At 39.2% G+C, this 26,128-nt stretch overlaps 1 protein-coding gene across 1 annotated transcript in view; it reads right to left on the bottom strand.

Annotated features, from left to right (window-relative positions):
* Positions 1-770: 770 nt before the first annotated feature.
* The window catches only part of snx29 (sorting nexin 29), a 192,181-nt gene continuing 166,823 nt past the window's right edge, over positions 771-26,128 (bottom strand). Inside the window, exons 20-21 of the mRNA XM_024285017.2 lie at positions 14,879-15,018; positions 771-1,907 (exon numbers count right to left, since the gene is read on the bottom strand). Coding sequence (XP_024140785.1) covers positions 1,781-1,907; positions 14,879-15,018 — 267 coding nt within the window. The 3' untranslated portion in view covers positions 771-1,780. The remainder of the gene's footprint in view (positions 1,908-14,878; positions 15,019-26,128) is intronic.

The raw sequence follows: 26,128 nt of genomic DNA, 5'->3' as shown, positions 1-26,128 counted from the left end.
GATGGATGGTCAGATGGATGGATGGATGGATGGATGGATGGATGGTTAGTCGGATGGATGGATGGTTGGATGGATGGTCAGATGGATGGATGAATGGATGCTTGGATGGATGGATGGATGGTCACTGTCTTATTGAAATCAACAAAGAAGAATTTCCATCCGAGCTGCTCGATATAAAAACGTGATTTAGCGATCAATATCGCAGTGATGATACGACTTAGAATCCAACAGCTAATACATCATTTCACTGCATCGGTTTGATTGAGATAAATTCAACAGAAGTTAAGTTATCCTCCAAGTGATCCACGTCTGCGAGTATCTAAGGTGAAAGAAGTTCATCCGATTGGTCAAATGTGAAAACCATTTATTGTAATTTGTCTTTTTCCACACATGTACTGTCAGGCTGATATTGCGATAACGATAAGTTTGTTTTGTTCATGCCTACGTTCCATTTATGAAATAGTCGGTTAAGGTTAGTAACGACTGGAGCAGCGGTACTGAAGTCTGCTAGCCTTTGAGCTAACGGTTCATTAGCGACGACTAGTCCTAAAAACATGGCCGATCTGCACATTTATCATCGAATAATTTAGAGTATTAATTTAGGATTTTACATCCAACGAGTTGTAAGGTCGCCCAGAGTTCTGTTTCTTTCTGTTCTAAAGCTGCATTATTTTACAGATATCTGCGCCTAAACTCCGACCAAGTACGTCTAAAATACACACGTGTTAAATACTGTACTGAATCTGAATCTTTCAGATGAAACCAAAGACTCGTAGGAAAAACTTCTTTTATTTCTCATGAATATGTGACTCTCCATTCTCCAGCTGTACAGATTATTCAGGCGGATCCATATGAGGAACTTCTACATGAGACAGACCAGGAAACACGCCACCAATCCCAACGATTCGCTGTAGTAGTAAAAAGATGACAGAACCTCCAGTGAGAGCTTCAGTTCATATCAAAGACGGGATGAAACGGCGAGTCGGAGCTGTAAACCGCTGAAGATGTGATTTACCTCCGTATGGTTCTGTCAAACGTCTGGTAGAAAAACCGTCTCTGGATTTCCTTTAGATTTCCAAACTCACAGGAGCTCCATCGTCAAGAGTTTAGTCTGTTTTTAACACTTAAAGAACCCTCAGATCTGCATCATGTACCTGGGGAGGTCCAGAGACTGAACCACCGAATGCAAAGAGAGGACATCCCTCAGAAATGAAGACCTGATGGAGATCCTGAGGCCGTCTGAGACCTCCGTCATTGTAAAAAGGTTTTCACAAATCAACCAGTTGACTTAATTATCCCAGTTTTCTCCAGCTAAGTTGATAAAGGAGAGTCCGGGCTGATGCAGGAAATGATATGAAAAAAAAATAAAAAATTCCATGAACAGTTTAGGTGCTCTGGTTTGGGGATCCATGAACAGCTACGCACGGAAACGAAGGCTAATTTCATCGGTCTTCTCATTGGATTTCCTCGATTACATTCAAAAGGAGGCCATCGGAACGCTGTCCGGATGGAAGCCAGCGGGACAAAGGAGCGCTGATCATTCCAGACTCTGGAAAACTCCACCAGTTCTATGAGTCGTTCCCCTCATGGCGAGAACGAGAACGCAAAGCAGCGACGAAGACTGCAGGCACTGAGGCCGCCTCCCACTGAGACCCAGAAGGAAAAGGCTGAGATCCGGACGGCGGCGCCGACTGAGAGCCTTTGAGCTGCACCGCCGTCCTTCACGCTTGGTTCATCTCGAATGGTCCCGGCGCTGTCGTCGGGACCGCCCACCGCCGCCTCAGAGGTCTCCGCTCTGCGGCTCCGGTCGGGCCTCCTGGGCGCGACTCCGACCCAGTCTGGGGAAACGAGAGGAAGTTCTGGATCGGGGCGTCTTGGCGCCGACGTCGTTGGCTTGAGGGGCGTCTCTGCAGGGAGACAAGAACGAGAAGACGTTGATGTTACGGAAGGTTGAACTGAACCGTTTCATGAAGCTCAGAACCTCGTCTCCAGACCAATGACGTCCAAATATGACGTTAGCGACTTCACGAAGTGAAAATCGCTTATTTGTGGCACGCTAGTTTTTCACAAAGACTTCTGGGAAATTTTCTAGTGCGATTTTGAAAAGTAGATTAGAACGGCTCTAGAAAATGGCAAACACACTATTTTGTGATTCGGAGGAGATTCTGACACAACTTTAGTCTTAGACCCTCAAAACACAGAAACACATTTTCCATTTTCCAGAAAAATAGTCTTACTGAGAATTCTACTCTAAAAAATACAATCCTATTCCCTAAGACATGTTTTCTGAAACTTACATTATTCTGTTATACTAAAACTTCCTTCATAAGATTGTTTTTCTAGCAATCAGACATTTTTTCTTGAAACTCTAAACTCTAAAGATTCAGTTTTTACAAGAGAATTTCAACAGCTATGAAAATACAGTAAAGTCGTGTTTTAAAATAATCATAAAACACTTAAAAAAATCCTTATCTTGTTTTTACTCTGAAAATGATTTGATTGTTGTAAAGATTTTAAACTTCTTCGTAGACATCAAGACATTTGATCAGGTTTGTCTTTGCTCGACACCTTTACAAACTTTTTTATGTCTCATTAACCCTTAGAGCACTACAGCAAAACTATTTACATTATTTTACATTTGTTGCATTTTTGAGTTTCATGGGTCTCTGGGTAAAGTCTCACATGTCCCAGGAATGAGTGGACCAAAGACCAGGTGTACAGTATCAATATTTGTTTTTTTTTTTTAGGAATTTTTTCTACTTTTTTAGTCATTTTTTAGCATGTTTTTAGGATTTTCCCACTTTGTTGCATAAAACACAGTTTGAAATAAAAGGAAACGACAGTAATTTATCATGTGTTGTCATATCTTGATGTATTTTTAATGAGAAATACTTTTTATTGGGTATTTCATATCGGGTAAAAATGACCCGGCAAGTGTTCTAGAGTTAAGAGATAGGATCAAGTGAAATATTATTAAGATGAGTCAAAATCCTTCAATTCTAAGAAAAATGACTAAAACCCTCAAATTTCACAGTAATGTTGAGTTTAGGAATTTTATTCCAAAGTTTAATAGACGTGAAAAAGTACAGACCAGGTTCTTCAGGACCTGATTGGAGACTTTAGCTTTAATATCTTCAGAACTGATGAACATTTCTGATCAGATGTGACTCATTTCTCCATTAAAAATGACGATTTACTTTTAAAATTGTTGTTCTAGCATAAATATGATGATGAATATTTATGACTAACTCATGTCAGTTGTTTTTGAAGAGAATATACATTTATTTTTTTGTATTTAAACCTCTTAATTTGGCATCAACATGTGTCAACATTCCATTTATCGTTAATTACTGTGGTCGCTTCTGCTATAACAAAAGAGTTTGGTTCAAAAATACAAACATATCAACACAAATAATAAATGGACGTCAAATATTGACATGTTTTTACTTGTTTAAGTTTTGATGATTCCAGAAAATGAAAGTTCTCTGGATAATTCTGATTATGGCTTTGAAACTACAGAGAATCATCTAAAACATTACATTTGCTGCTTATGGGCTACAATTAGAGGAGTAATAGTTTCATGAGAGCAAATACAACATTTTTACTAAAAAAACCCCACATGATGTTATTTTATAGTTTGTTCTAAATGTAATCATTTCCTTCCTGCTGTTGCCAAAGCAGAAAAATCATTAGAGGCAGAAGGATTCCAATTAAATGTGCTGCTGGTCCCATGATGATGTTTAAGTTCCCATCATCATTCTGTCCACTCAATGCCATCATTGCAATGCCTGGTCGCCGTGACAACCATCTCTCAAGCATGTAAACCTCTTCAGTCTGGTGCAGAAGAAGGAGAAGAACTTCAGATTAGTGATGGTGAGTTGAGGTTCCAGAGACAGATTTAAAACTAAACATTAAAAGAGCAAAAAGGTACAAAGATGAAGAGCTCTTTAAACGTCTACTCTGATATTTAGTTCATTGGAGAGATCTAATTAAACATGTTTATGTTAAACGAAAAGGAACATTTGCAGCTATTTTACAACCAAACAAATCTGTAACCAACATTCAGACAGAAAGAGGATCGACTGCACAAAACAACATAAAATAATAAAATCTCCAATTCTTAGGGCTACAAAACATACCCAAACCATAACCCTTCCACCACCATGCCCACTAATTGTACATCGTGGCTTTTAGCCTCCAACAATGTTAAACTGATCTGAATTGTTTTAAATACAACTGTATGGAACGCTTCCATCCAGAGCCCTACAGCAGGAGTGTCAAACTGGATCGCACAAAATCCCAAAAACACACTTTAGGTCGCGGGCCGAACAGGATAAACATTTATTCAACACTCTGAAACTACATTTTTAAAACTTTAAAACTGTAACTTTTTAGCATAATTATGAACTAGAAATATAGCATTACATGTGATAATGCTAGTGTGAATGCTGGAAGATGAATTTGGCCACGACATAAGCTGAAAACGCTAAAGCTAATAGCTGAAAACGCTGACGTTGATAGCTGAAAATGCTAAAGATAATAGCTGAAAATGCTAAAGCTGATAACCAGCTAAAATATTAGCTAAGTTCCAAAGTACCCTAATAAACAAAACAAAATAAAAAAACTTTAGGTTAGTCAAAACAGCCAACATGTAAATATTAGCCTAACTCCAAAACTGCCTAAAAAACTTTTTGAAAAAAGCTAGCATGTAGCCAAAACAGCTAGCCTGTAGCTGAAATATTAGCTAAACTCCAAAATAGCCTACAAAAGTTAGCAGAATGCTAATTTTAAAAACTTTCAAACTGTAACTTTTTAACATAATTATGAATAATAAAAAGTCAGGAATATTATTCCAGAATAAATCAACTTAAACCTTAAATAACTTTCAAAATTTTACCCTCCATAAAAAATATATTTTGCCAAAATTATACAAGTTAGAAATGCCATTAATAACAATAAAATAAAATGATCTGGAGGGCCGGATGCGGCCCTCGGGCCTTGACTTATGTCCTTTGATAGTTCACACCATACGTGAACCGCCGCGGTCCTCCGCCAGCTCGCGCGTGCAGCAATCGTTTAAGCGTCTGGTCTATTCTTTGCTCGACCCTCGAGCGATCCGCGCCAATCCTGGGAGGAAGTTACGCCGAGACTCACGAGAAAATACGTCAGTTATCAAAATATAACCACGTTTTTGACAAATGTGATCATATTTGTGTCTAAACAAACGGTAGAGATGAAAATACAGTTTCCCTCCTTATTCACGGGGCTTAAGGACCGGAGACCTCCAAGAAATATGCCAATCCGGGAATATGGATGACCCCCATCTCCGTCTCACCACCAGAGGCCAAAGAATGTGTGTTATTGATCCATACTCATCAGAAACACTTCTGATCATAGAGTGAGCCCAGCATTAGGCTGTGTGACACTCGTCAGGTTTAGCGTCCGACATGTTTTCAGGCTATCGCCGCCCTACTGGATCACTGGATCAAGATTTAGTGACGCGACGGCTACAAGTTACGGTGATAAGTGTTTATGACCTATAGATTGTTGGGAGAACAGTGAGACGAAATCTGTATCACGTTATGAGTCGTATTAGCGAGCCTGCATTCATCCGACCGCATTCTAATGGGTTGCTGTTGGATCACTGCTGTCGAGATGTTCAGATGTTCAGCTCCGAGTGTGGAGTCCATTCAGACTGAGAAGCTCAGAGGGAACCGGAGCTCAAATAAACCAAAACCACCTCAAAAGATGAGTCAGAGAGGGTTCCTAATCCGAAACTTCGTTCTGGATTTTCGGGGGAACAGAACTCTGGTTCTCTTTCAGTGGATCAAATGTGACGATCTGAAAACTTCACGCTTTCGAAGGGAGAACTTCTGAGTTTGCAGAGGAGTTTAGTTGTAATTACTTCAGAGTATTTTAAGGTTCCAGAATGAACTCCTGATTTTGTCAAGAGTTTGTAAACACATTTCCAGGAGCAGCACGATGATGTCACTGCGGATGTCTTTCCTCTTGATTTTTGCAGCATAACAGCATAAAAAATCCTCTTAAGAAGAGTCTGAGATCCTCGACTGATTCCAGTTAGAAACGCTCAGTGTTTTCCTTTGACCTCCTCTGACCTCAGCCGTTAAGCGCGCCTCAGATATTAGAATAAGTGCTTTAAGTGCTACTTATTCCCGTATCGTTGGTGCAGCCGGCGGGTTCTCGATGAAGTTTAGCAGAACGCAGATGCAAAGTGGAGTTGGACCAACAGAAACCGTCCTGGCTTGACCTCCGACCTCAGAGCTGGAGCTGCAGGTGTTTGGTAAATGCAGGAAAAGAATCAAAACGATGGATTGGATTCTGGCTCTTTGGATGTGATGCTGATTTTTACAGAATAATAACTTTCTCAGGGGTTGTTGAAACATCTTTAAGAGTTAACAGACACACAAACACAGGAAGAACTCACTAAAACATGCAGTAACTGCTTTGAGTCACAAACCTTTATAGATCAAAATGCTTCCAAAAATGACACTTTTTGAGGTTGAGAACTTTAACCAAAATGATTTTCTTTAATGTTTATTTTACCACCTTAATGAGCTGCAGACGAAGTGTCAAACGTGACAACAACAGATGGTTCATTGTGACAAAACTCCAAGATTCATCCTTATTCCAGCATGACTCAGCAAAAACTCTGTTTGCAACCTTTGAGTCTAAATAGAATCCAGTAAAGCTGGATTTCTACTTTTATCTAATGTTAATTTGGTTGTTATGACAACCAAACGTTAAACCAGATTGTGTCTGAATTCCTTCAACACTCAATAATTAGTTTTACTTACTTCAAATCTACGATTCCAAAGTCACAGCCCTGGGAATTACCCAGAAGTCTTTAAGTCTTTACATTGGGAATATGGCCCACAATGCATTGCGTTTGAACAATTAGTCATTTCACTCACAGCTTCACTCGTCTTCAAATCAGCATCGACCAAAACAAGAAAACTGAATTTAATCTACTCGTCATGAAGTTCAGCAGAAATTCACCTGAGTTGAAAAGGAAAGGTTGGCGCTCAGCAACCCCGCCCCCTTTCCCGCCCCTGTTGCTGAGAGCTCTCCGTTTACATGCTTTCCTACTAGCTTACAGCCCCAACAGCCCAAAAACTAACATTAGTGATATCGGAGCCCTCCATGGGTTTATAGTCAGAATCTACGGAGAGAAAAACGACTCAACTCAATTTAGTGTCTGTGTGGAATTCTTTTTTTGTGTGTAACTTAGTGCCTACATACTTCTTGATTTGTAATTCATACAATATATTTTGTTCATAAGTACAAAATTATAAAATAAAAAAATACAATTCAAACATGAACGGCTTAAAATCACAACAGCTTGAAACCAAATATGTGCACAAATCTTTAAAAATGACACACAAATCACTTGTTACGAACACACAAAACCACATTTACACACGAATCTGATGTGAGACTCTTTTCACGTGTCCAAGATTTGTGTAATTGGTGCATTTAAATGCTGTTAGAAAGCTGGGTCGTCAGAGTTTTCATCAATAATTACGTTCCCCATTCAGAGTGAGTCTATTTTCTCTCCATAAATTCCGGCTCAGACGAAGAAAACAAAGACGTTCACGAGTGAAAGTGTTTCAGGTGTTAAAACAGATTTACTGTAGTTTCCTCATGTTTCAACAGATGGTTGTTCAACAGAGACGTCGAAGACGCAACATTATTTTTACAGCTAATTTTACTTCAATCTTTTTGAGACGACTCCATAAGATCTAAAGTTTAAAGCCCAGGTAAAGGTGGTGAATAGATCTCTCACATCAAACTGTTAAGTACGATCTAAAAATATATAAGAATTCATTAAAGTCAACTGTGAGTTTGAGTTCTTCTTTAATTAAACTTGTCAATACAGAATCAAACATGCAAATCTCCTGTTTGCTAAGTGTCTCTCTGTGACGCGTCGGTCATCCAAGGAAATGAGTCTGTCCAACACTTTAATTATCTCCACATCCATCATCGTTGTTCACTCCTGACTGGAGTCAAGGGTCTGCTGGAGCCTGTGAAGGCCGTCTTTGGACACATCCAGCAGATCAACAGGCCCATCGCGGCCTTTTGACCTCGGGCAAATAAAAACGACCACTTTTCTGTTCTAAACCTCGTTAATGAGGAAATATGTAACGAGTCTTCTGCTGGAAAATAACTTTAAACGTCGAGGACGAGAAACAGACATCGACCGTCTGTTTCTGATATTTGGAGGATAAAAAACTGGAATTCTGACTGGATTTGGGATTTCTAATAGTCCAAGTGGTGTGTAACTTCAGAAAGAAAACGCGATATATATCTGTGCCATTATTGGTATCAGCCGATAATTGCATAATTTGAGATTATCGTATCAGTCTGATAAAAAAATTCCATTAATATTTGCCACCAATGTTTCTCTTTTACTTTGACCGGGAGTTCCAGCAGAAGAAGTTCTCTGTGTAGCACAGGCTGGCTCCCCTCACATCAGTCCGAGTCACTTTATGAAACCTGAGGTGAAACCTGAGGTGACTCCAAGTTTTTTTTTTACCAAATCCGCCGGTCTTGCTGCAACGGATAACATACAGGTCCGCTACTTGGTCCGCTAGCTATGCTAAAAACAAAGTTAGCTGACTGTAAATTAACTATGTTAAACACAAAGCTAGCGGAACACTAATAATGTTAAAAAAAAAGCTAGCAGACTTCTAACGATGTTAGCTAGCGGGCTGCTAACTATGTTAAAAACAAAGCTAGCACAGTACTAACTATGTTAGCTAGCGGACTGCTAACTATGTTAAAAACAAAGCTAGCAGACTGCTAACGATGTTAGCTAGCGGGATGCTAACTATGTTAAAAACAAAGCTAGCAGACTGCTAACTATGTTAGCTAGCGGACTGCTTGCTATGTTAAAAACAAAGCTAGCAGACTGCTAACGATGTTAGCTAGCGTACTGCTAACTATGTTAAAAACAAAGCTAGCAGAGTGCTAACTATGTTAGCCAGCGGACTGCTAACTATGTTAAAAACAAAGCTAGCAGACTGCTAACGATGTTAGCTAGCGGGATGCTAACTATGTTAAAAACAAAGCTAGCAGACAGCTAACTATGTTAGCTAGCGGACTGCTTGCTATGTTAAAAACAAAGCTAGCAGACTGCTAACGATGTTAGCTAGCAGACTGGTAACTATGTTAAAAACAAAGCTAGCAGACTGCTAACTATGTTAGCTAACGGGCTGCTAACTATGTTAAAAACAAAGCTAGCAGACTGCTAACTATGTTAGCTAGCAGACTGGTAACTATGTTAAAAACAAAGCTAGCAGACTGCTAACTATGTTAGCTAGCAGACTGCTAACTATGTTAAAAACAAAGCTAGCAGACAGCTAACTATGTTAGCTAGCGGACTGCTAGCTATGTTAAAAACGAAGCAGCTCTCTGAATAATGTCATGAACCCAGACATGGAGACATGATTACTGCCACTTTTGTAGAATTCAAAACATAAACAAACTTCCAGTGTTATCTGTGAGATATACAGTCAATGCTTCAACATAGCGATGAAGCTAAAAACGTTTAACAGTAGCTCCTCCCACATTGGTGGGAGTTCATAATTTATTAACACATTTTTGGACAAGCGTCCAGCAGGAAATTTGATGCGGATCTGAAGACGGACGGACGGCAGGGATTTGTCATTGTGACACTTCCTATTAGTTTACAGTTATCATAATTTCACTTGTTATGACAATATCTAAATGCAATTTTTTCCACTTCCAAAACACCAAATAAAAATGTCTTTAAGTCATTAAAAATAGATACTAAATAGAGAAAAACTCCAGCTCTAGTAGCTTCTTCTGGGAACAGCCCATCAATAGAAGATCTGTGCCTTCTACTCTACTACCTTAGGAGCTCCTGCTGAGTGTAAAAGATCAGATGATCAAAGTGCACGGCTGACAACCGTAAGTCTGTCAGCGTAATGCTCGGGTCTGTGTGAGGAAGCTGTGAAGTGACAGTGCTCGCGGCCAGACGACTGGCTGCCCAGCAGCAGGAGCCCTTTTAAGTCATTTCCTCTGTCAGCTCTCGTCAGAGTGAGTGGCTAATTACAAGAAAACCCAAACAATGGCTGATTAGAAGGTAGATTTCTTTGTAACAACTCCACTTAAGCTCATGAAAAAGTCGTGAATCAGCTTAGAACAGAAGATCCACGAAAGTCTTGGGACGTCCTTTACTTCAGTTCTATGTGCTGAGACATTCCGACCTTCATCCACTCCTCAAAATGATCCTAATCTAGAGCTACGGTTTCCCTTTTTCCCCTCTCTACATCGGATTGTATTATAGCAAAGAACCTGTCAACCTGGATACAAATTGTTTTGAGGTATCTGAACAACTGTCATCTTGTCTTTGATTTTCTGCACACGAACATGACGAAGTCAAAAATCCCATCTGCTGGTATCATGGACGTCTAGAGGATAATTGGCTGTCATAAGTAGATAGAAACGAGTTAGATATGTTGCTTTGTGCGCATACATTTTGGCTTCAAACAACAACAAACGTCTACAACTGTCGGAGACAACACAACAGCCCTTCATGCTAAACAAGTGTTCAAAGAAAACTGTAGATTTGGAATCTCCAATAGTACAGGTAGGGACTCGAGTCACATGGCTTGTACTAGAGTCAGACGCGAGTCATGAATTTGATTACTTTTACATAGACTTAAACTTTAAAAGTTCTGACTCCTGACTTGACTTTGACCCCAGACCTCTGACTCAAAAAGACTTGCTATTTTCCCTCAAATCGGATGCTGTTTGTTTACATCCGTGCGTGGTGTCAGCCCAACATCCACTCACATTAGAACCAGGTTGGATTGATCTGACAGTCCCAGAAAACAAATTGTGGAAAAAACATTGGATTTTTGAAGTGGTGATGTTTGGGCTCAGTGGGAATGTTGCTAATATGCTTGAAAAATACAGTTATTAAAAGCACACATGGTCTGTGGAATTAATATTGCTCTGTTATTGAAATGACTTGAAACATTAATGGTAGGGACTTGGGACTCGACTTTGAGACGTGTTGCTTTTGTCTTGTAACTCTACTTGGGACTTGCTCCTGACTTGTGACTTGACTTGAGACTTGTTGGTCTTGACTTGTGACTTGACTTGGGACTTCTTGGTCTTGACTTGTGACTTGACTTGGGACTTGTTGGTCTTGACTTGTGACACGACTTGGGACTTTTTGGTCTTGACTTGTGACTTGACTTGGGACTTGTTGGTCTTGACTTGTGATTTGACTTGAGACTTGTTGGTCTTGACTTGTGACTTGACTTGGGACTTGTTGGTCTTGACTTGTGATTTGACTTGAGACTTGTTGGTCTTGATTTGTGACTTGACTTGTCACTTGTTGGTCTTGACTTGTGACACGACTTGGGACTTGACTCGGACTTGAGGACAAAGACTTGAGACTTACTTGAGACTTTCAAAACAATGACTTGGTCCCACCTCTGGAAATTTTTCTAGCTTGTGACTGAACATTCTTTAAAGTGTATTATCTCTCCACAGGACATAACAATTCCACTTGACACGCTCAACTTTTGATGTTGTCGGTCATGTGACTCATTTAATTTGAAAAAAAAAAGTGTTTCCATTGTACTTTCGCGAAACATGTAATTTGTAATATGTAATTAAATATATATGTAAGGAAATTGATCCAACAAGCCTTTCTGGATTTTCCGTGTTCTTTACATTAAATAACCTTTAATAATATAGAATGAGCTACACTTAAAGGTCGTTTTTTTCAATCAGCTACTGGATCAAAATTGCTTCTGTTAGAGCGAATAGGAGAACATAATCGAATAAGAATGGATTTGGTGTGACCGAGAGCTAAGTATACAGTCACTTTGTAATGTTTTGAAGGCAAATATCATCGTTTCCAGCTCACAACGTTTGTCTGACAGTTTTAATAAAGGCCTACTTTGTTTCAAATCTGACCCTAGGAAAAACGAAATTAGATTACTCCTGCCGCCGCCGTCAGCAGGTCACGCCGTGGTGATCAGAAGCTGATTTATCTTTTCATATGAGGAAATGACTAAATGTCACCAGACCACAATAACACCTTATATTACAGAAAACAGCAGAGAAATACACACTTTGTGTTTACTCCTCCACAACATGACCTTAGAAAGATTCCCATTTTTTCATCATTTAGGAAGATTTTCCTGGTCGGCGCCAGCCGGAGAGTCCTGGCGGCTGGTGATTAGGTTAATTGGTTCTACATCTGGCTCCCCCAGTTTGAGACAATGCAAAAATGAACTCGCCTGTAGGCGCTTCCATCAACAAAACAAACTTCGGTTTCCGTCGATATTTCTCCTCGTAAGACACCGAAAACTCCACATGTATTCTTATTTGAAAGGATTTAAATCAATTATAACTGTACGTGGAATTGCTTTTCCCTCGCCGGCTCAGACGATGATCGATCACAGATGGAGGCAACATCCTTAGCTAAGTCGGAGACAGTGGCTGCTGGTTTCTATCGATTCTTTTTTATCTTGAGTTGTCCGTTGCACAAATCCATGGAGCCAAAGACGAACAGATTGTGGGTAAAAACTGTTAAAGATCTCCTACCCCGTTTAGTCCCTCTATAATTGTTTTTTTCTTCTTTGTTGCTGTTTCTATCCCATAATGATATTTTTCTGGTTTCATTATTTTATTCTGACGTTATAAATCAATAGAAAGCAGTTTAAAAAGGATAAAAAGGTGACTTTCGGTGGGTGAAGAGTATGTCACTGATGTGAAAGCGTGAAGTGTCCCTCTCACTGCTGCTCTCTGCTTATCCCTCAGCCCATGGATTAAATGTGGAAAATCCAGGCGGTATCAACTAGCAACACTTGAAAAATGAGAGTCTGACCTTTTGGGAGCGTTTCATGAAACGTGTCTGTAAATCCTGGCTCCATTTCTACAACAGTGCAGTAATTTTTACTGATAATACTCAATGAGCGTTTCATTTTGGTACACAATGTGCAGTAATGGTTTCTGGGATTGTGTATTTAGATATTTTGATGAACTTTATCTGTAAATAATCGGCACTAACACACATGGAAAGGTTTTTTGTACATTTGTATAAATACTGTTTCTAATTCTGTGAAGTACTAAGTGAATACGGAAGTGGGCGGAGTCACCAGCAAGTGAAGAAAATTAGGAGTTTTTGGTTGGGCGGAGGCTGTTGGAAGAGGAAATAAGTAAAAAGTCTGTGAGGGGACCAAAGGAACAAATCAAATACAATAATCTACCCAAGAAATCCAGATTAAGAGAAGAAACCATACATCCCTACATTTTTGGTGAGATAATTCCTCTTTATTAGGGACTTGGATTTCCTTGTGGTTTTTTATCTTAGGGGAAAAAAAGCAATTCTTCCTAGAAAATATTTCAGTGTGATGACAGGATGAAGAAAATCGCTCAAACGGGGCTGAGATGTTTTATTTACATGAAAACAAAACTAATTAATTAGTAATTAAAATAAGCAATTGAATAATTAATCGAATATCAACTTGTCAAGCAATTAAAATATCGCGACATATCATCAAATGAAATATCGCGATGTATTGCCAAATGAAATACATCATCAAATAAATAATTGCGATATTACGCCAAATAAAATATCACGGTATATCGTCAAAGGAAGTATTACAATATATTGCCAAATTAAACATTGTGATATATTGCAAAATAAATATCCCAATATATCGCCAAATGAAATATTGCAATTCAAATGAAATTTTTCGATAAATTGCCAAAAGAAATGTATCGTTAAATGAAATACATTGTCAAATGAAATATCACAATACATTGGCAAATAAAATATCGCAACATATCATAAAATGAAATATATCACCAAATTTAATATTGTGATTTATTGCTGAATAAAGATCGCGATATATCACCAAATTAAATATTGCAAGATATCATCAAATTAAATTTCGCGATATATATTACAAAAGAAATGTATTGTCAAAGGAAATCCTGTGATATATTACCAATGAAATATCACGATATATTGTCAGATGAAATATCGCGATATATCACCAAATGAAATATTGTGATATATTGCAAAATAAAGATTGCGATATATCGCCAAATGAAATATCACCAAATCTATTTTCCCTTACACCTCTAGGAATAAAACGATTTCTTTCATTGTGTTTTAAGAATTTAAAAAATATTTGTTTGTTTGTCTTCAGTTTACATTGATTGAAAAGATAAATGAGGTCAAATTCCATTTTTGTAAAGATTTTATTTTATATCGCTTTTAAAAGTTTAGGAATTTGTGTGACAAACGTTTAAAAATGCTTAAAATTCAAGTATCAAAAGATGAAGTTGATTCAGAAAGGAGGAGCATCTGCAAACTTTTAGTGACTTTCACAATCGTGCTTTTGAATAAATGTTTTCAACCCCCTCTCTGTTCCGGGAGGGAGAGATGGTAGATTCAGAAGGACTTATTGAAGTCCAGGAGGTGAAAGGTTAAATTCATATCTGATATGTCGCTGCGTTTGGCCCGAGGTCTGTGATGCCTCCAGAGAGGAAATGACTTTCCAGGCCGACTGTGTGGCAGATCACGTCAGCCGACTGACTGCACTAAGTGGAAGCAGATGTGAATATTGACAGAGTTTGATTTCAGCGTCTGGTTTGGAGATGCAGGAGGGGCGAGGTCAGCAGCAGTAGTGTCAGTCATTTAGAAGGACGGTTAGTGTGTGTGTGCCTTTTATTCTGCATAAAATATGTGACGCTAATCTTCACACTGCAGTGATAAAATGTGATTAAAATGTGAATTTACCAACAAACCGACACCAGAATCCGACTGTCTGCATCAAACATGAAACGGGGCGGCGGCACTTACTGACAGAAAGGCAGTAGAGACAGCAGGGTCTCTTTGGAGGGCCGAGCGGTAAACTCCGGCACAGTCTGGATCAGCTTGTTCATCACCATGCGGAGGTAGCCCTGCAGCTGCTTCCTCCTTTCCTCCACAAACTTGGCGTCCTGCAGGGAAAACCAGATCAGAGGAAAAGTCAAATCCATGCTGAGGCTGAAGCCGCATTCAAATGACAAACGGCTGCCCAACAACACAACATAGAAAAAAAGAAATAAATCTGGTGCTAAAGTCCTCACTGTTGGTTCGTCTTGCATAATTGCAGCAGAAAACCTGCCTAAACAGTCTGACCTTTAATTTGACCTCTTCTCCTCTGAGACGGGGAGTCTGCTGCAGCATAAGAAGCAGTCCTGCGAGGACCAAGGAGAAACTAGAACTTTTTACACAATGCCAAAATGCTGTTTTCTCTCTTGGACTGATGCAAATATTTAGACAAATAGAGAAGCTTTAAGCATTGAATTTATTGGGTTTAAAGGATTTTCTAAATCTGCTTTAAAACTTTACCAGGAGAAAGAAAAACAATAAAGAAAAACTTTCCAAGGTTTAGGACTAATTTTGAGCCAAATGGAGTGATTTTCACCTGAAAGTTAGCTGAACTAAAAACTTCATCACATGCACCTGTACAGGTGCTGCAGGTTTTTGGATTGTTGGTCATAGAGAGGAGCGACCGCGTCTTAGGGGGGAGTGCACGTGTGTCGTACAGCCACCTCAAGGGACATCATCAAAATGGAACGTACCATTGTGGTAGGAAGTGGATCGTGAAGCATTCAAGAGGAAAAGTTACACGCACATACACTCTTAAAACTATAACACCCATTCTTAGGATACATTTTGTAGGGTTGTACCGATTAATCGTAGGCGTGTACCGATTAATCATACAGCATAACGACTAATCGTAGAGGTGTGTCCATTAATCGCAATGTTTAACGATTAATCGCAGGGTGTAACGATCAACTGTTGAGCATAAAGATTGATCACAGTGTGTAACAATCGTAGAGCATAACGATAAATCGTAGAGGTGTCAAGTACTGAATAATCGCAGGGTATGACGATTAATCGCAAAGCGTAACTATTAATCACAGGGTTTAACGATTAATCGTAGAGTGTAATGATTAATCGTAGGGTGTGACAATTAGTCGTAGAGCGTAACGATTAATCGTAGAGCGTAACGATTAATCGCATGGTGTAACGATCAACTGTAGAGCATAACGATTAATCGTAGGGTGTGAAAATTAATCGTAGAGCGTAACGATTAATCGTAGGGTGTGAAAATTAATCGTAGAGCGTAACGATTAATCGTAGGGTATGACAATTAATCGTAGAGCGTAACGATTAATTGTAGGGTATGACAATTAATCGTAGAGCGTAACGATTAATCGCAGAGCGTAACGATTGATTGTAGAGGTGTGTCGATTAATTGCAGGGTGTAACGAGTAATCGTAGAGGCTAACCCTTAATCATAGGGGTGTCGATTCATTGCAGGGTTAACGTAGGGGTGTGCCAATAAATCGTAGGCTGTAATAATTAATCGCAGGGCGTGTAAAATTAATTGTAGGGATGTACTGATTAATCGTAGGGGTGTAACGATTAATTGTAGGAGTCTACTGATTAATCATAGGGGGAAGCGATTACTTGTAGGGGTGTAATGTTTAACCCTAGATTGTGACGAATAATCATAGGGGTGTGCTGATTAATCGTAGGGCGTAACGATAAATTGTAGGGTTGTAACAATCAATCGTAGGGGGTAACGATTAACCATAAAAATGTAACGATTAACCATAAGAATGTAACGATTAACCATAAGAATGTAACGATTAATCGATTTCTGATCCTATGATCCAACCAGGTCGATCTGTTTGAGACAGAATTGAATCAAACGATACCATTAAAAAATCGTTTCAAAACTAGATAAATTGATTTCGGTAAATACCATTTGGATCGAGGTTTATTTTACATTAATGTAAAAACCACCATCACAGCAAACAACATGTGAGATTACAGTCCAATGTGTGGAAACACTTTGAATTAAGCAAAGACATCACCATACAGTTCATGTATAACAATGTTCCCTTTAGATTATTTTGATGTGGAAAAACAACTATACCAAACTAAAATATGAATGAATTTGAAATTAATTCTTGTTCACTTGTTTGTACATAGATTTAATTTAGACTTGGATGGACAACTTCACCTGCACTGTTCAGTACCAGGTATTTATCTCTGAGTCACACCGCTGGACGTTTGGGATGAAGATGTCCTCAATCCATTTCAGGTCAGTGAATCAGATCGTTCAAAATAAAACAAAATTGAAAATGAATTGAATTGTCAACCACAAATATCAAATCGAAGGTAAAATTAATCATTACAGCCCTAAATTTTAGATTACTTTTAAAATACAATTATTTGGGGGTTATAGTGGTTTAATTCTAACCCAATTTATGTGTTTTTTTTTCCAATGTTAGAATAACCACAAAAAGTTGCTTCTTTTTTAACCTTAAAGTTGGAGCAAACAACCCAACTTGGAGTATTTTTAACTATGCAGTAATCAGTACACACGGACGTACTTGTACCAATCTATACAGATACTGTACCTCACCTTTAAAATCAACCAAGTGGATTTCCATTTGGGTCCGACGGGTTTCCAAAACGTTTGAACAATACAGAACATTTGTTTTGGAACTTTCAACAATACAAATGTGAAGCCAAACCACATGTGGATTTAGATGCAAACTGTTCTTCCTGAATGTAGTTTCATCAGGAGTGAAACTGTTCACCAGAACAAACGGAACGTCTTTTATTTCCGACCAGTAGAAACAAAACTCCAGAGCTCAAATTAGTCTGGATATTAAACATGAAATCATACCTGAGGAAGCGCTTATCGTCCCCATTGGCCTAAGAAGTAAAACAGCCCTCAGCCAACACTAATTTATTTCTATTTGCTCAGAAATGAATTTCAGCATGTGCTTGTCTCCGGAGATTTCAAAGTGAATGGGATTTCTTTTTTTTTTTTCCTCCCTTTAAGATTGTGTCTTCCTATTACAGAAGCTCTGAGTTGCTGCTCAGAAAAGTCACCTGGGTCTGGTCATTTCAGATCAAAGCAGAGTGGTGTTTTTAGAAAAGCCCAGTAGCTCTCTGTGATGCTCAGAGCAAAAAGCAGAGCCTTTCTTCTGGGTCTTTGTGGATGCAGGTCTGGAGAGTGGACCCGATGAATGCATCAACAACAGAAACTTTTAAAAACCCAAATGCTGGATATGTGTGTTTTTTACCCACCATATTTCTCGTGGTATAAATCACATTTTTTGCATCTTTTGTCCACTTATATGTGTTATGTCCTGCTACTGCTGGACGTTTGTCTATCCAGTCATACTGGTTAGTTTCATTCTCTTTTACCCTCTTTGTCCTCAGCAGTCTTAGACTGCTGGGTTTTGTTATTTTAGTTTGGGGTTGGATCTTGGTAGTCTTAGTTTGTGGGCTTTGTTTGTTTGTTAGGCAGCCCTTAGCAGGGAGCTGCGGACTCAGACGGTCGACATGGTTGGGTCAGCAGTCTCTCTGACTTATTTTAAGTTTGACCAGGGTTCCAACTCCCTTTGTTTAGTCTTTTAGTTTTAACCAGCACACTAATTGTTTTTCCTTTTGCTTCTCAGGACACTTTCTTTGTTTGCCTTATTCAATAAACTGTTTGTTTTTCTCACTGGTGTCCAGTTCTTCTTATGGTCCCATTTCTGGTTTTCCTCCTAGACTTGAACCAGGTCTGCCCATTGGGGCCGTAACAAAAAAAGGAGAAAATAGCCATAACAGCTAGAGGGCGCTGTTGCTGCTGACAGCAGTGCAGAAGAAGAAGCGGGGGTCAGTCTGACTCCGGGCCCAGCAAAGTTAATCCAGAGTGACACAGAGTATCAAGAATTCAATGAATTTAGTGATCTGTAGTGATATATGTTGTGAGTAAAACTAGATTTTTATTCAATTTCTCCAATCTTACGTAAGCTAATAAGCATAAATGTGTCACTGAAGTATACAGATGTATTTTTGTCTATTCCGTTACTATGATTTGCCTTTCAAAATGAAATGTCTGTTCGTGGACCCATACTTTTTAAATACGTTTCTCTCAAGACTGCCCCTCATGTTTTGTTTCCCTTGTCTTTATTATTGTTTCTTTTTCTTTTACTTATTGGAGAGCAACTTATTGTCCGAAAAATGTGTGAGAATGTGTGAGTTCATGGGTGAATGGGACTGTGACTGTAAAGTTAGTCAGCATCAATCAGGATAGACCAACCCTGATCGAGGCTCTTGGGTATCTATAGTCCAACCGCACAAGACGTCATGGACCCAGAGCCTAACCGTAATGGTTATGGAGTCATTACATTACACCGGCCTCGTCACGCTTTACAGGAAAACCCACAAGTATAAACTGAAGTTTTTGTCTCGTCACTCAAAAGCGACAGGAGTGTCACAGAAAGACGGTGAACGAGCCTGAGGAGGCCGGTGGAGAAAGGAGTTTTTTCTGCTGCATGCAGCGCCAGAAAAGACAGACAGGCCAAGAGGGGCTATATCTGATGTGTCAGATTAGGCCGAGCATGCCAGCTTGGGTTTCATGCTGTGTCAACACAATAAGGGACACCATGACCGCTTTCACAGATGTCAGAGCAGAGCTCTAATGGGCACCATGACAGATTCTTCCACTCGTGGAGACAGAGGCCGAGCCAGGAGGCCAGGTGGGAAAAGTACTTCTTCTCTGGTTTCACATTTATTGTTCTAAATCCTAAACACACAAAACCTGCAGGGCTTGCTCCCATTGTGACTTTAAATATGCCTGAATATGCCACACTTATATCACTCAGTCCACTAAATAAATGCCACTATAAGATAAAAAATAGCCCCAGTAATTCTACAGCGATAACTGTAAATGAGGAGGAATTTGGCTAAACCAGCCTGTCATTATTATTGGCTAAACACACCTGTAATAAGCGGCAGGTGAGGCAGAATTTCTGAAGAAGCAGCAGGAGACCGGCCCTCGGGGCCTGGACTTTGACAGCCCGGGTTTGAGGTCAAGGAACCAAATACTGACCAAGAAAAAGTTTGCACGGAATACATTTTGGAACAATTCAAAGTGATTGTTCTGGTTTAGTGCTGTCACAAACGATTATTTAATAGTCGACTAATCAATGATTATTTTTTCCGATTAGTCGACTAATCGGGTAATGCGCAAATGGGATGTAAAACACACATCTTAACCATCATTAGCTTTAAACTAACTAAAAATGAATGTATAAAGAATTACCTGTGATAATCCTAGTGTGAATGCTGCAAGCTGAATTTGGCCGCTGAAGATGCTAGTGCTGATAGCTGAAGATGCTGGATAGATAGCTAAAAAAGCTGAAGCTTATAGCTAGCTAAAATATTAGCTAAATGCCACAATAGCCTAATGAACGGAAAAAGCCTAAATTAGCCAAAACAACAACAATGCAGCTGAAATATAACCTAAACTAGAAGATAGCATAAAAAACAAAAACAAAAAACTAAATTAACCAAAATAGCTAGCAAGCAGCTGAAATATTAGCTAAACTTTAAAATATCCTAAAAAGCCTAAATTAGCAACAATAGCTATCATGCAGCTGAAACGTTAGCTAACCTCCAAAAAAGCCTAATAAACAAAAAAAAAAAACTAAATTAGTCAAAATAGCTAGCATGTTGCTGAAATATTAGCCTAAAAAACTTTAATAAATGGCAAAATAGTCCATAAAGCTAACAGAATGACATTATAATTTTCCACTTTACTCTATATAATATAAAGTAACGACTAATCGACTATTAAATTAAGTCGTCGACTATTTTAATAGTCGATTAGTAGTCGATTTGTCGAGTAATCGTGGCAGCCCTATTCTGGTGTACTCAAGAACTGAAGTTCCAGGCCATCAACTGTGACCCCCAGACCTGGTCCCAGATAACTGTATGAAACTGATAGATGCACTCTAAATATACTTGAGTTATGTTAATGATTTAAATTACAAAAAAAACACCTTTCTCAGAACTGTTAACACCTCTAAATACTGTAAAAATGCTAAAATAAAAATGCTAAAATAAGCTTAGATTGATCACATGCTAAAGCTGCCTGACGGTGCTGAGAAAAATAAAAGGAGGCCAAGCCTTTCCTCCGAGCCAGCCACTCCGGACCGCAGCAGGGCTGAAGACGCCGCTCTCTCCGAGCCGCGTTTAAACGCTCGCCAAACTGCATGAACAGGCCATGCATAAAACATCACAGGCAATTGAGGAATGCTCATACAAGACTTCCACAATGTCTCCTTGTCATAATTAAAAGCATAAACATGCATATTGCATAATATGGGCACACAACATGCTAAGTCTGGTTAATAATTTACCGTGAGGTTTGTGATTATTTAATCAGGGCAGCCCTGACTCTCTCCAGCTCCCAGTATGTGCAGATGGAGGAGGAAATGCGTTTCTGCTCGGAAAACCAAACTTTTCCCGCTTCTCCTGTGACTGCACGACATTTATAGATAAGAAGCTTGACCGTCAGCTGGAGGAAGCCCAAGCAAATGCGTTTCAGTCTCACACAAACACTCGTAGTGGCAGCTTTCATACAAATACGATCAAAATGACATTCTGTAAACATCTGTCCAGACAGATGTTCAGAAACTATTAGTCACAGCATCTGCATGACGTTACCTCACATGAACACACAGGAGTTGTCACCTTTCTAATATCTCTCTGATATTCCATCTTTTAAGGGATTTTAAATTTGCATTACAATTTAATAAGAGTCTCTAAATGATAAATGACGGACTTACATGTTGCCTTTTAACCTCAGTTGTTGTACAAAGTGCTTTACAATGAGTCTCCACGGCGGATTGGTCCGTTCTGCCTCCCCTGGCGCTCAAACACTTTTCGGAGGCAGCTGAGCTCCACTTTGCAAATTCCACTTATTAAATCAGGATTTTACAAGGGACAACTGTTTTTTGGGGGTGTTTTCCCAATCCAATTTAATAAAAACTCATTACATTTTTATGACCCACAACAGTCCTAGACTGTAAGGATCAGATTGTTTTTGAATTTCTGACTTTGACCGGCTTTAGCGTGGCGAGCTAGCAAAAGTAGCGTTTCTCGTCTTTGCTTGCAAATTTTTACCTAGAAAATTTTGGAGAATGTAATACGTGAATCCTTGGTTAAAGCCGAACAAAACAATATAGCATACAATATGAACGGACGAGGAATGTGGGCATGGCTAACAAAAAGCCTTCGTCGCCAAGGAAATCCAAAAATGTATTTTTGTCAATCATTTTAAAAATTACATTGATCTGTTCGTCACCCTCAGGCGACCAAAAAATTAAATGGTTGCTATGGAGATAAACCAACAGGAAAAGCAGCATTATGAAAAAGGTTTTTGTTTTATAAATTCGAATTTGTCATGTGCAGCTCTGGCCAGGGTTGGCAGGTGCAGACGGGGGAGGGGAGGGTAAGTCAAAGGGGCCGATGGGGGAGGGTAGCGCTTGCCGGTCAAATAATTTAATACATATAAAATTTGAAACTTAACTGCTTTTTTTCTAGTTATTTTTTTCAGTCACATAGTTATTTGATCAGAACGAGAAGCTTTATATCTGGTTAATCCTCCTAAAATGTTAGCATAGCCTCTTAGCTAATGTTCCACATGTTATGTTCTCAATCAATATCACATTTCTAAACTCCATCATTAATTTTCAAAGGTTTCTGAACCGATTTTATTTTGGGTGTGTATTAACAAGAGTCTGGCGATACGATACGTATCCCGATACATGTCTCACGATACGATATGCATTGCGATATATCTCAAAACAATTTTTCACTTTTACTGCAATGTGGCGGTATCCATAACACAATGGAGTTATAGTCAGAAGTAAACTGAGTAAACCCCATTTAAATATACAGTCAGTGCTTTTTTCTCAGTATCTTCAGTCATAAAGACATTAGTACGACAGTAAAATTCAATATTGGTCATTTTAGCTTCCACACATCAAAAAACAACTTTTTACTTTTAGAAAAAACATTTGTGTAGCTTCCCCACAAATAATCATCTGTATTTTATTTATCTTCATGGAGAAATGGCAAAACTCCACAAAATGACACTTCTAAAATCAGATGTGAAGAGCAAAAACAGAAAAGTAACAAAATGTCAATAAATTCTGCTTTTTTTTCTAAAAAGCCCTGAAGTGTTGTCCATAAAGTAAAAGATATTCTAAACTATTTTCATCTCGTTTCACCCTCTGAACAGATGATACAGAAAGAAAGCTGTTTATATTTTATCATTTTTACTTATGGAAAACAATAAAAAAGCTCTAAGTCTCCATTTGCGGCTTTGTGAGAGAGAGAAGAGAAAGAGATAAGAGCTGTATCCAAAAAAATGAGATGATGTTATCAAAGCCAGAGGGGTAACTCGACTAGAGCAGATGCGAGCGGGCAGACGAGAAACAAAAAAGGGAAGCAGAACAAAAGAACAGCGAGTTGTTTTGGAAATGAAGTGCGAAACGAGGCGAAGAATTCAGCTTCTGAAGGGGTTCAACAAGCAGGACAGGGGAGCGTTCAGCCTGCATGCGCGCCTGGCCCGGTCCCAGACTAATCAGCCGGTAGGAGCCGTCACGTTCTGAGGCCGCGCGGCGCTTTGGGTGAGCGTGGAAGCTCGTCTGTATTGAGTTACGCAGCTGGCCGGTCTCGCCTAAAGCGCTGGCAGATGCAGAGAGCCAGAGACTCATTAGCTCATTAGCAGGACTGAAATGACACAGATGCAGAGAGTGAGGCGAGGAGGCAGCCATGCTGATACGGTGATACGCAGACCTCACGGCTCAAGCTGTCAGGGGCCGACACTGCCACCGGCTGTTGGGAACCAGTCTTCTCTTCTAATGAAAATGAACCAGTTATCTGGGATGTTGAAGCTTGATCTAAAGTAAAAACCTTTTTAGTCTTTGTATCAAAGGTACTTTTGATTGAGATGTCTATCAGTTTGAGAGATATAATACAGTTTGGTGCAAAGAACAGGTGTATCTGTGAGGTGCAGTGAGGTTTGTGTCTGTAAGGCAATGACTGTCAGGAACTGGAGACCCAAAACGCAGGAGACCAAACTTGGTGACGGAAACTAAAACATTTAATAAAAAACCTTAAACATGACAAAATCATGGGGGCAACAAAAGGTGACAAAGCAGAACTAGATTTCTATCATGGTTATTATTCAGATCAGCTCTGGGGTTCTGTTCTCCATTCTCGTTTACTTCTCCTCTCTATCCTTTATTAACTATTGTATTTAGTTCTCCATGCTTTTGTTGGTGCAGTTCCATTCACATGTTGTTCTTCTTTCCCACTCTCCTCTGGGGAGCTGGAGAGATTTCAGATCCCCGGTGGATCGCCCACGCTCCCACTCTTGACCGTGGACCACGCCCCCGACACCATCCTGCATCTCTGAGTGAGAGTGATTCCTGCTGGGTCGTCTGTCCTCCTGCTCCTGGTCGTGGACTGCACTTCTGCTTCATCTTGACTATGGACTTCATCATCACTTGTCCCTCAGCTTTATCTGAATGAACTCTTTTAGATACATAGTTGTAGAAGCTAATTTTTCTTTAACTGTTCTGGTATCGCCTGTCCGTCCTGGGATGGGATCTCTCCTTCATGTGGGAATCCCTAAGGTTTCTTCTTTTTTCCTGACTCAGGTTTTTTTGGGAGTTTTTCCTTACCGAGAGGGAGGGTCTAAGGGCAGGGATAACCAGTTTATTTAGTCTGTTTAGTTTTTAACTATTGTTCATATTTTGAAGCCCAATGAGGCAAATCTCTTTGTGATTTTGGGCTATATAAATAAAATTGAATTGAATAGAATAGAACAGAAGACCTGACAACTAATAACCAGACACTGTAATAGATTGAGGTTAATTGACAGAAATGGAAACAGCTGGGGATGACAAACATGAATCAGGAGTGACTGATAGAGGAACAACTCAAAACTTGACCAACACCAACTGAAAAACCAAACTCAAGCACAGAAACCTCACAGTGACTCTTTATTAAATCTAGAAAACACAACAACCCAATATATTTACCAACAACTGATAGTGCTTCATATCTCGCATCAGTATGCTTTCTACACATAAAGATGGTTCATATTAGACTAGAATGTAAAGTGTATGTCTGTTCATACGACTCCCAAAAACACCAACCGAGAGACTCTAGCATACACAGGACGATAGAGGATGCATACCTCTCAAGGTACAAAAAAACTGAACGTTTATTGATCAGTCGTAAGGTTTACATTGCCACACACGTCTGTCCCAAGCTTTACACAGGAGTTCTTTATCCAGTTTGTTGATTCGTCAAAAAGGCGGAGAAACAGGAAATAGGTCTGGGTTTAAAAGTAAAAACCTCTGATTTAGCTTCAAAATTAAAATGTTATTTCATATTAAAGGTGACGTGCCCAAACGACACTGCACGTTACTCCTCCAAATACCGTGTATCTTCCAATAGCGGCTGGTCTATATTTTATGTTGATATACTGCATTTATATATATATATATATATATATATATATATGGTGCGGGAGCCGATTAAAAAAATGTAACTAATTAATCGTAAACTTGAAAAAGATTTATCACAATTAATTATGTTTTTTTTTTTTTTTTAGTTACAGAATTTACCAGCAAATAATCATAATATAAAATCACACGCAAAATTTTACATTGAAAACGTTTATTTGTTTATTTTTTTACCCTTTGGAACCTCAAATACCAAAAATAAGAATTTCTCTTGCACTGCTGTCCATTTGACATTTTTCCAAGAATTCTGATTTTTTTTTTTTTTTTTTGGCAGAAGTTTGCTTCGGCTGGATTTCAGGTGTTCTGCTCGGCTGGAATCTGCTCTCAGGTGGGGACGTGTCTGGCCACTAAAATGCTCACCTCCCGCGATGTCGGCGAGCGAGACTTTCGCAGTGAACTGCAAAAGTTCCGAAATTTTTAAACAATCTCTGTTCTCGTTGTAGAAAACTAATGTCAGTCCCCATCCCGAAATACAATAATGAAAGGTCTCCTTGTTGTTGGATTTCTAATAGCAGATGGCTCTGTTTCGCTCCGCCCACCACAGCAGATATTTCGCTCAGTGCTGTTGGATCGACTCTCGTCTTCCGTCTTATTTAATCAATTATTTAGTCAATTTTTTACTGCTCTAATATATGCATACATATATATATATATATAT

The sequence above is a fragment of the Oryzias melastigma genome, linkage group LG19 (genome assembly GCF_002922805.2).
Source record: "Oryzias melastigma strain HK-1 linkage group LG19, ASM292280v2, whole genome shotgun sequence".
Taxonomy (NCBI): domain Eukaryota; kingdom Metazoa; phylum Chordata; class Actinopteri; order Beloniformes; family Adrianichthyidae; genus Oryzias; species Oryzias melastigma.
The sequence above is the reverse complement of the archived record's forward strand: the minus strand, read 5'-3'. Positions and strand labels throughout refer to the sequence as shown.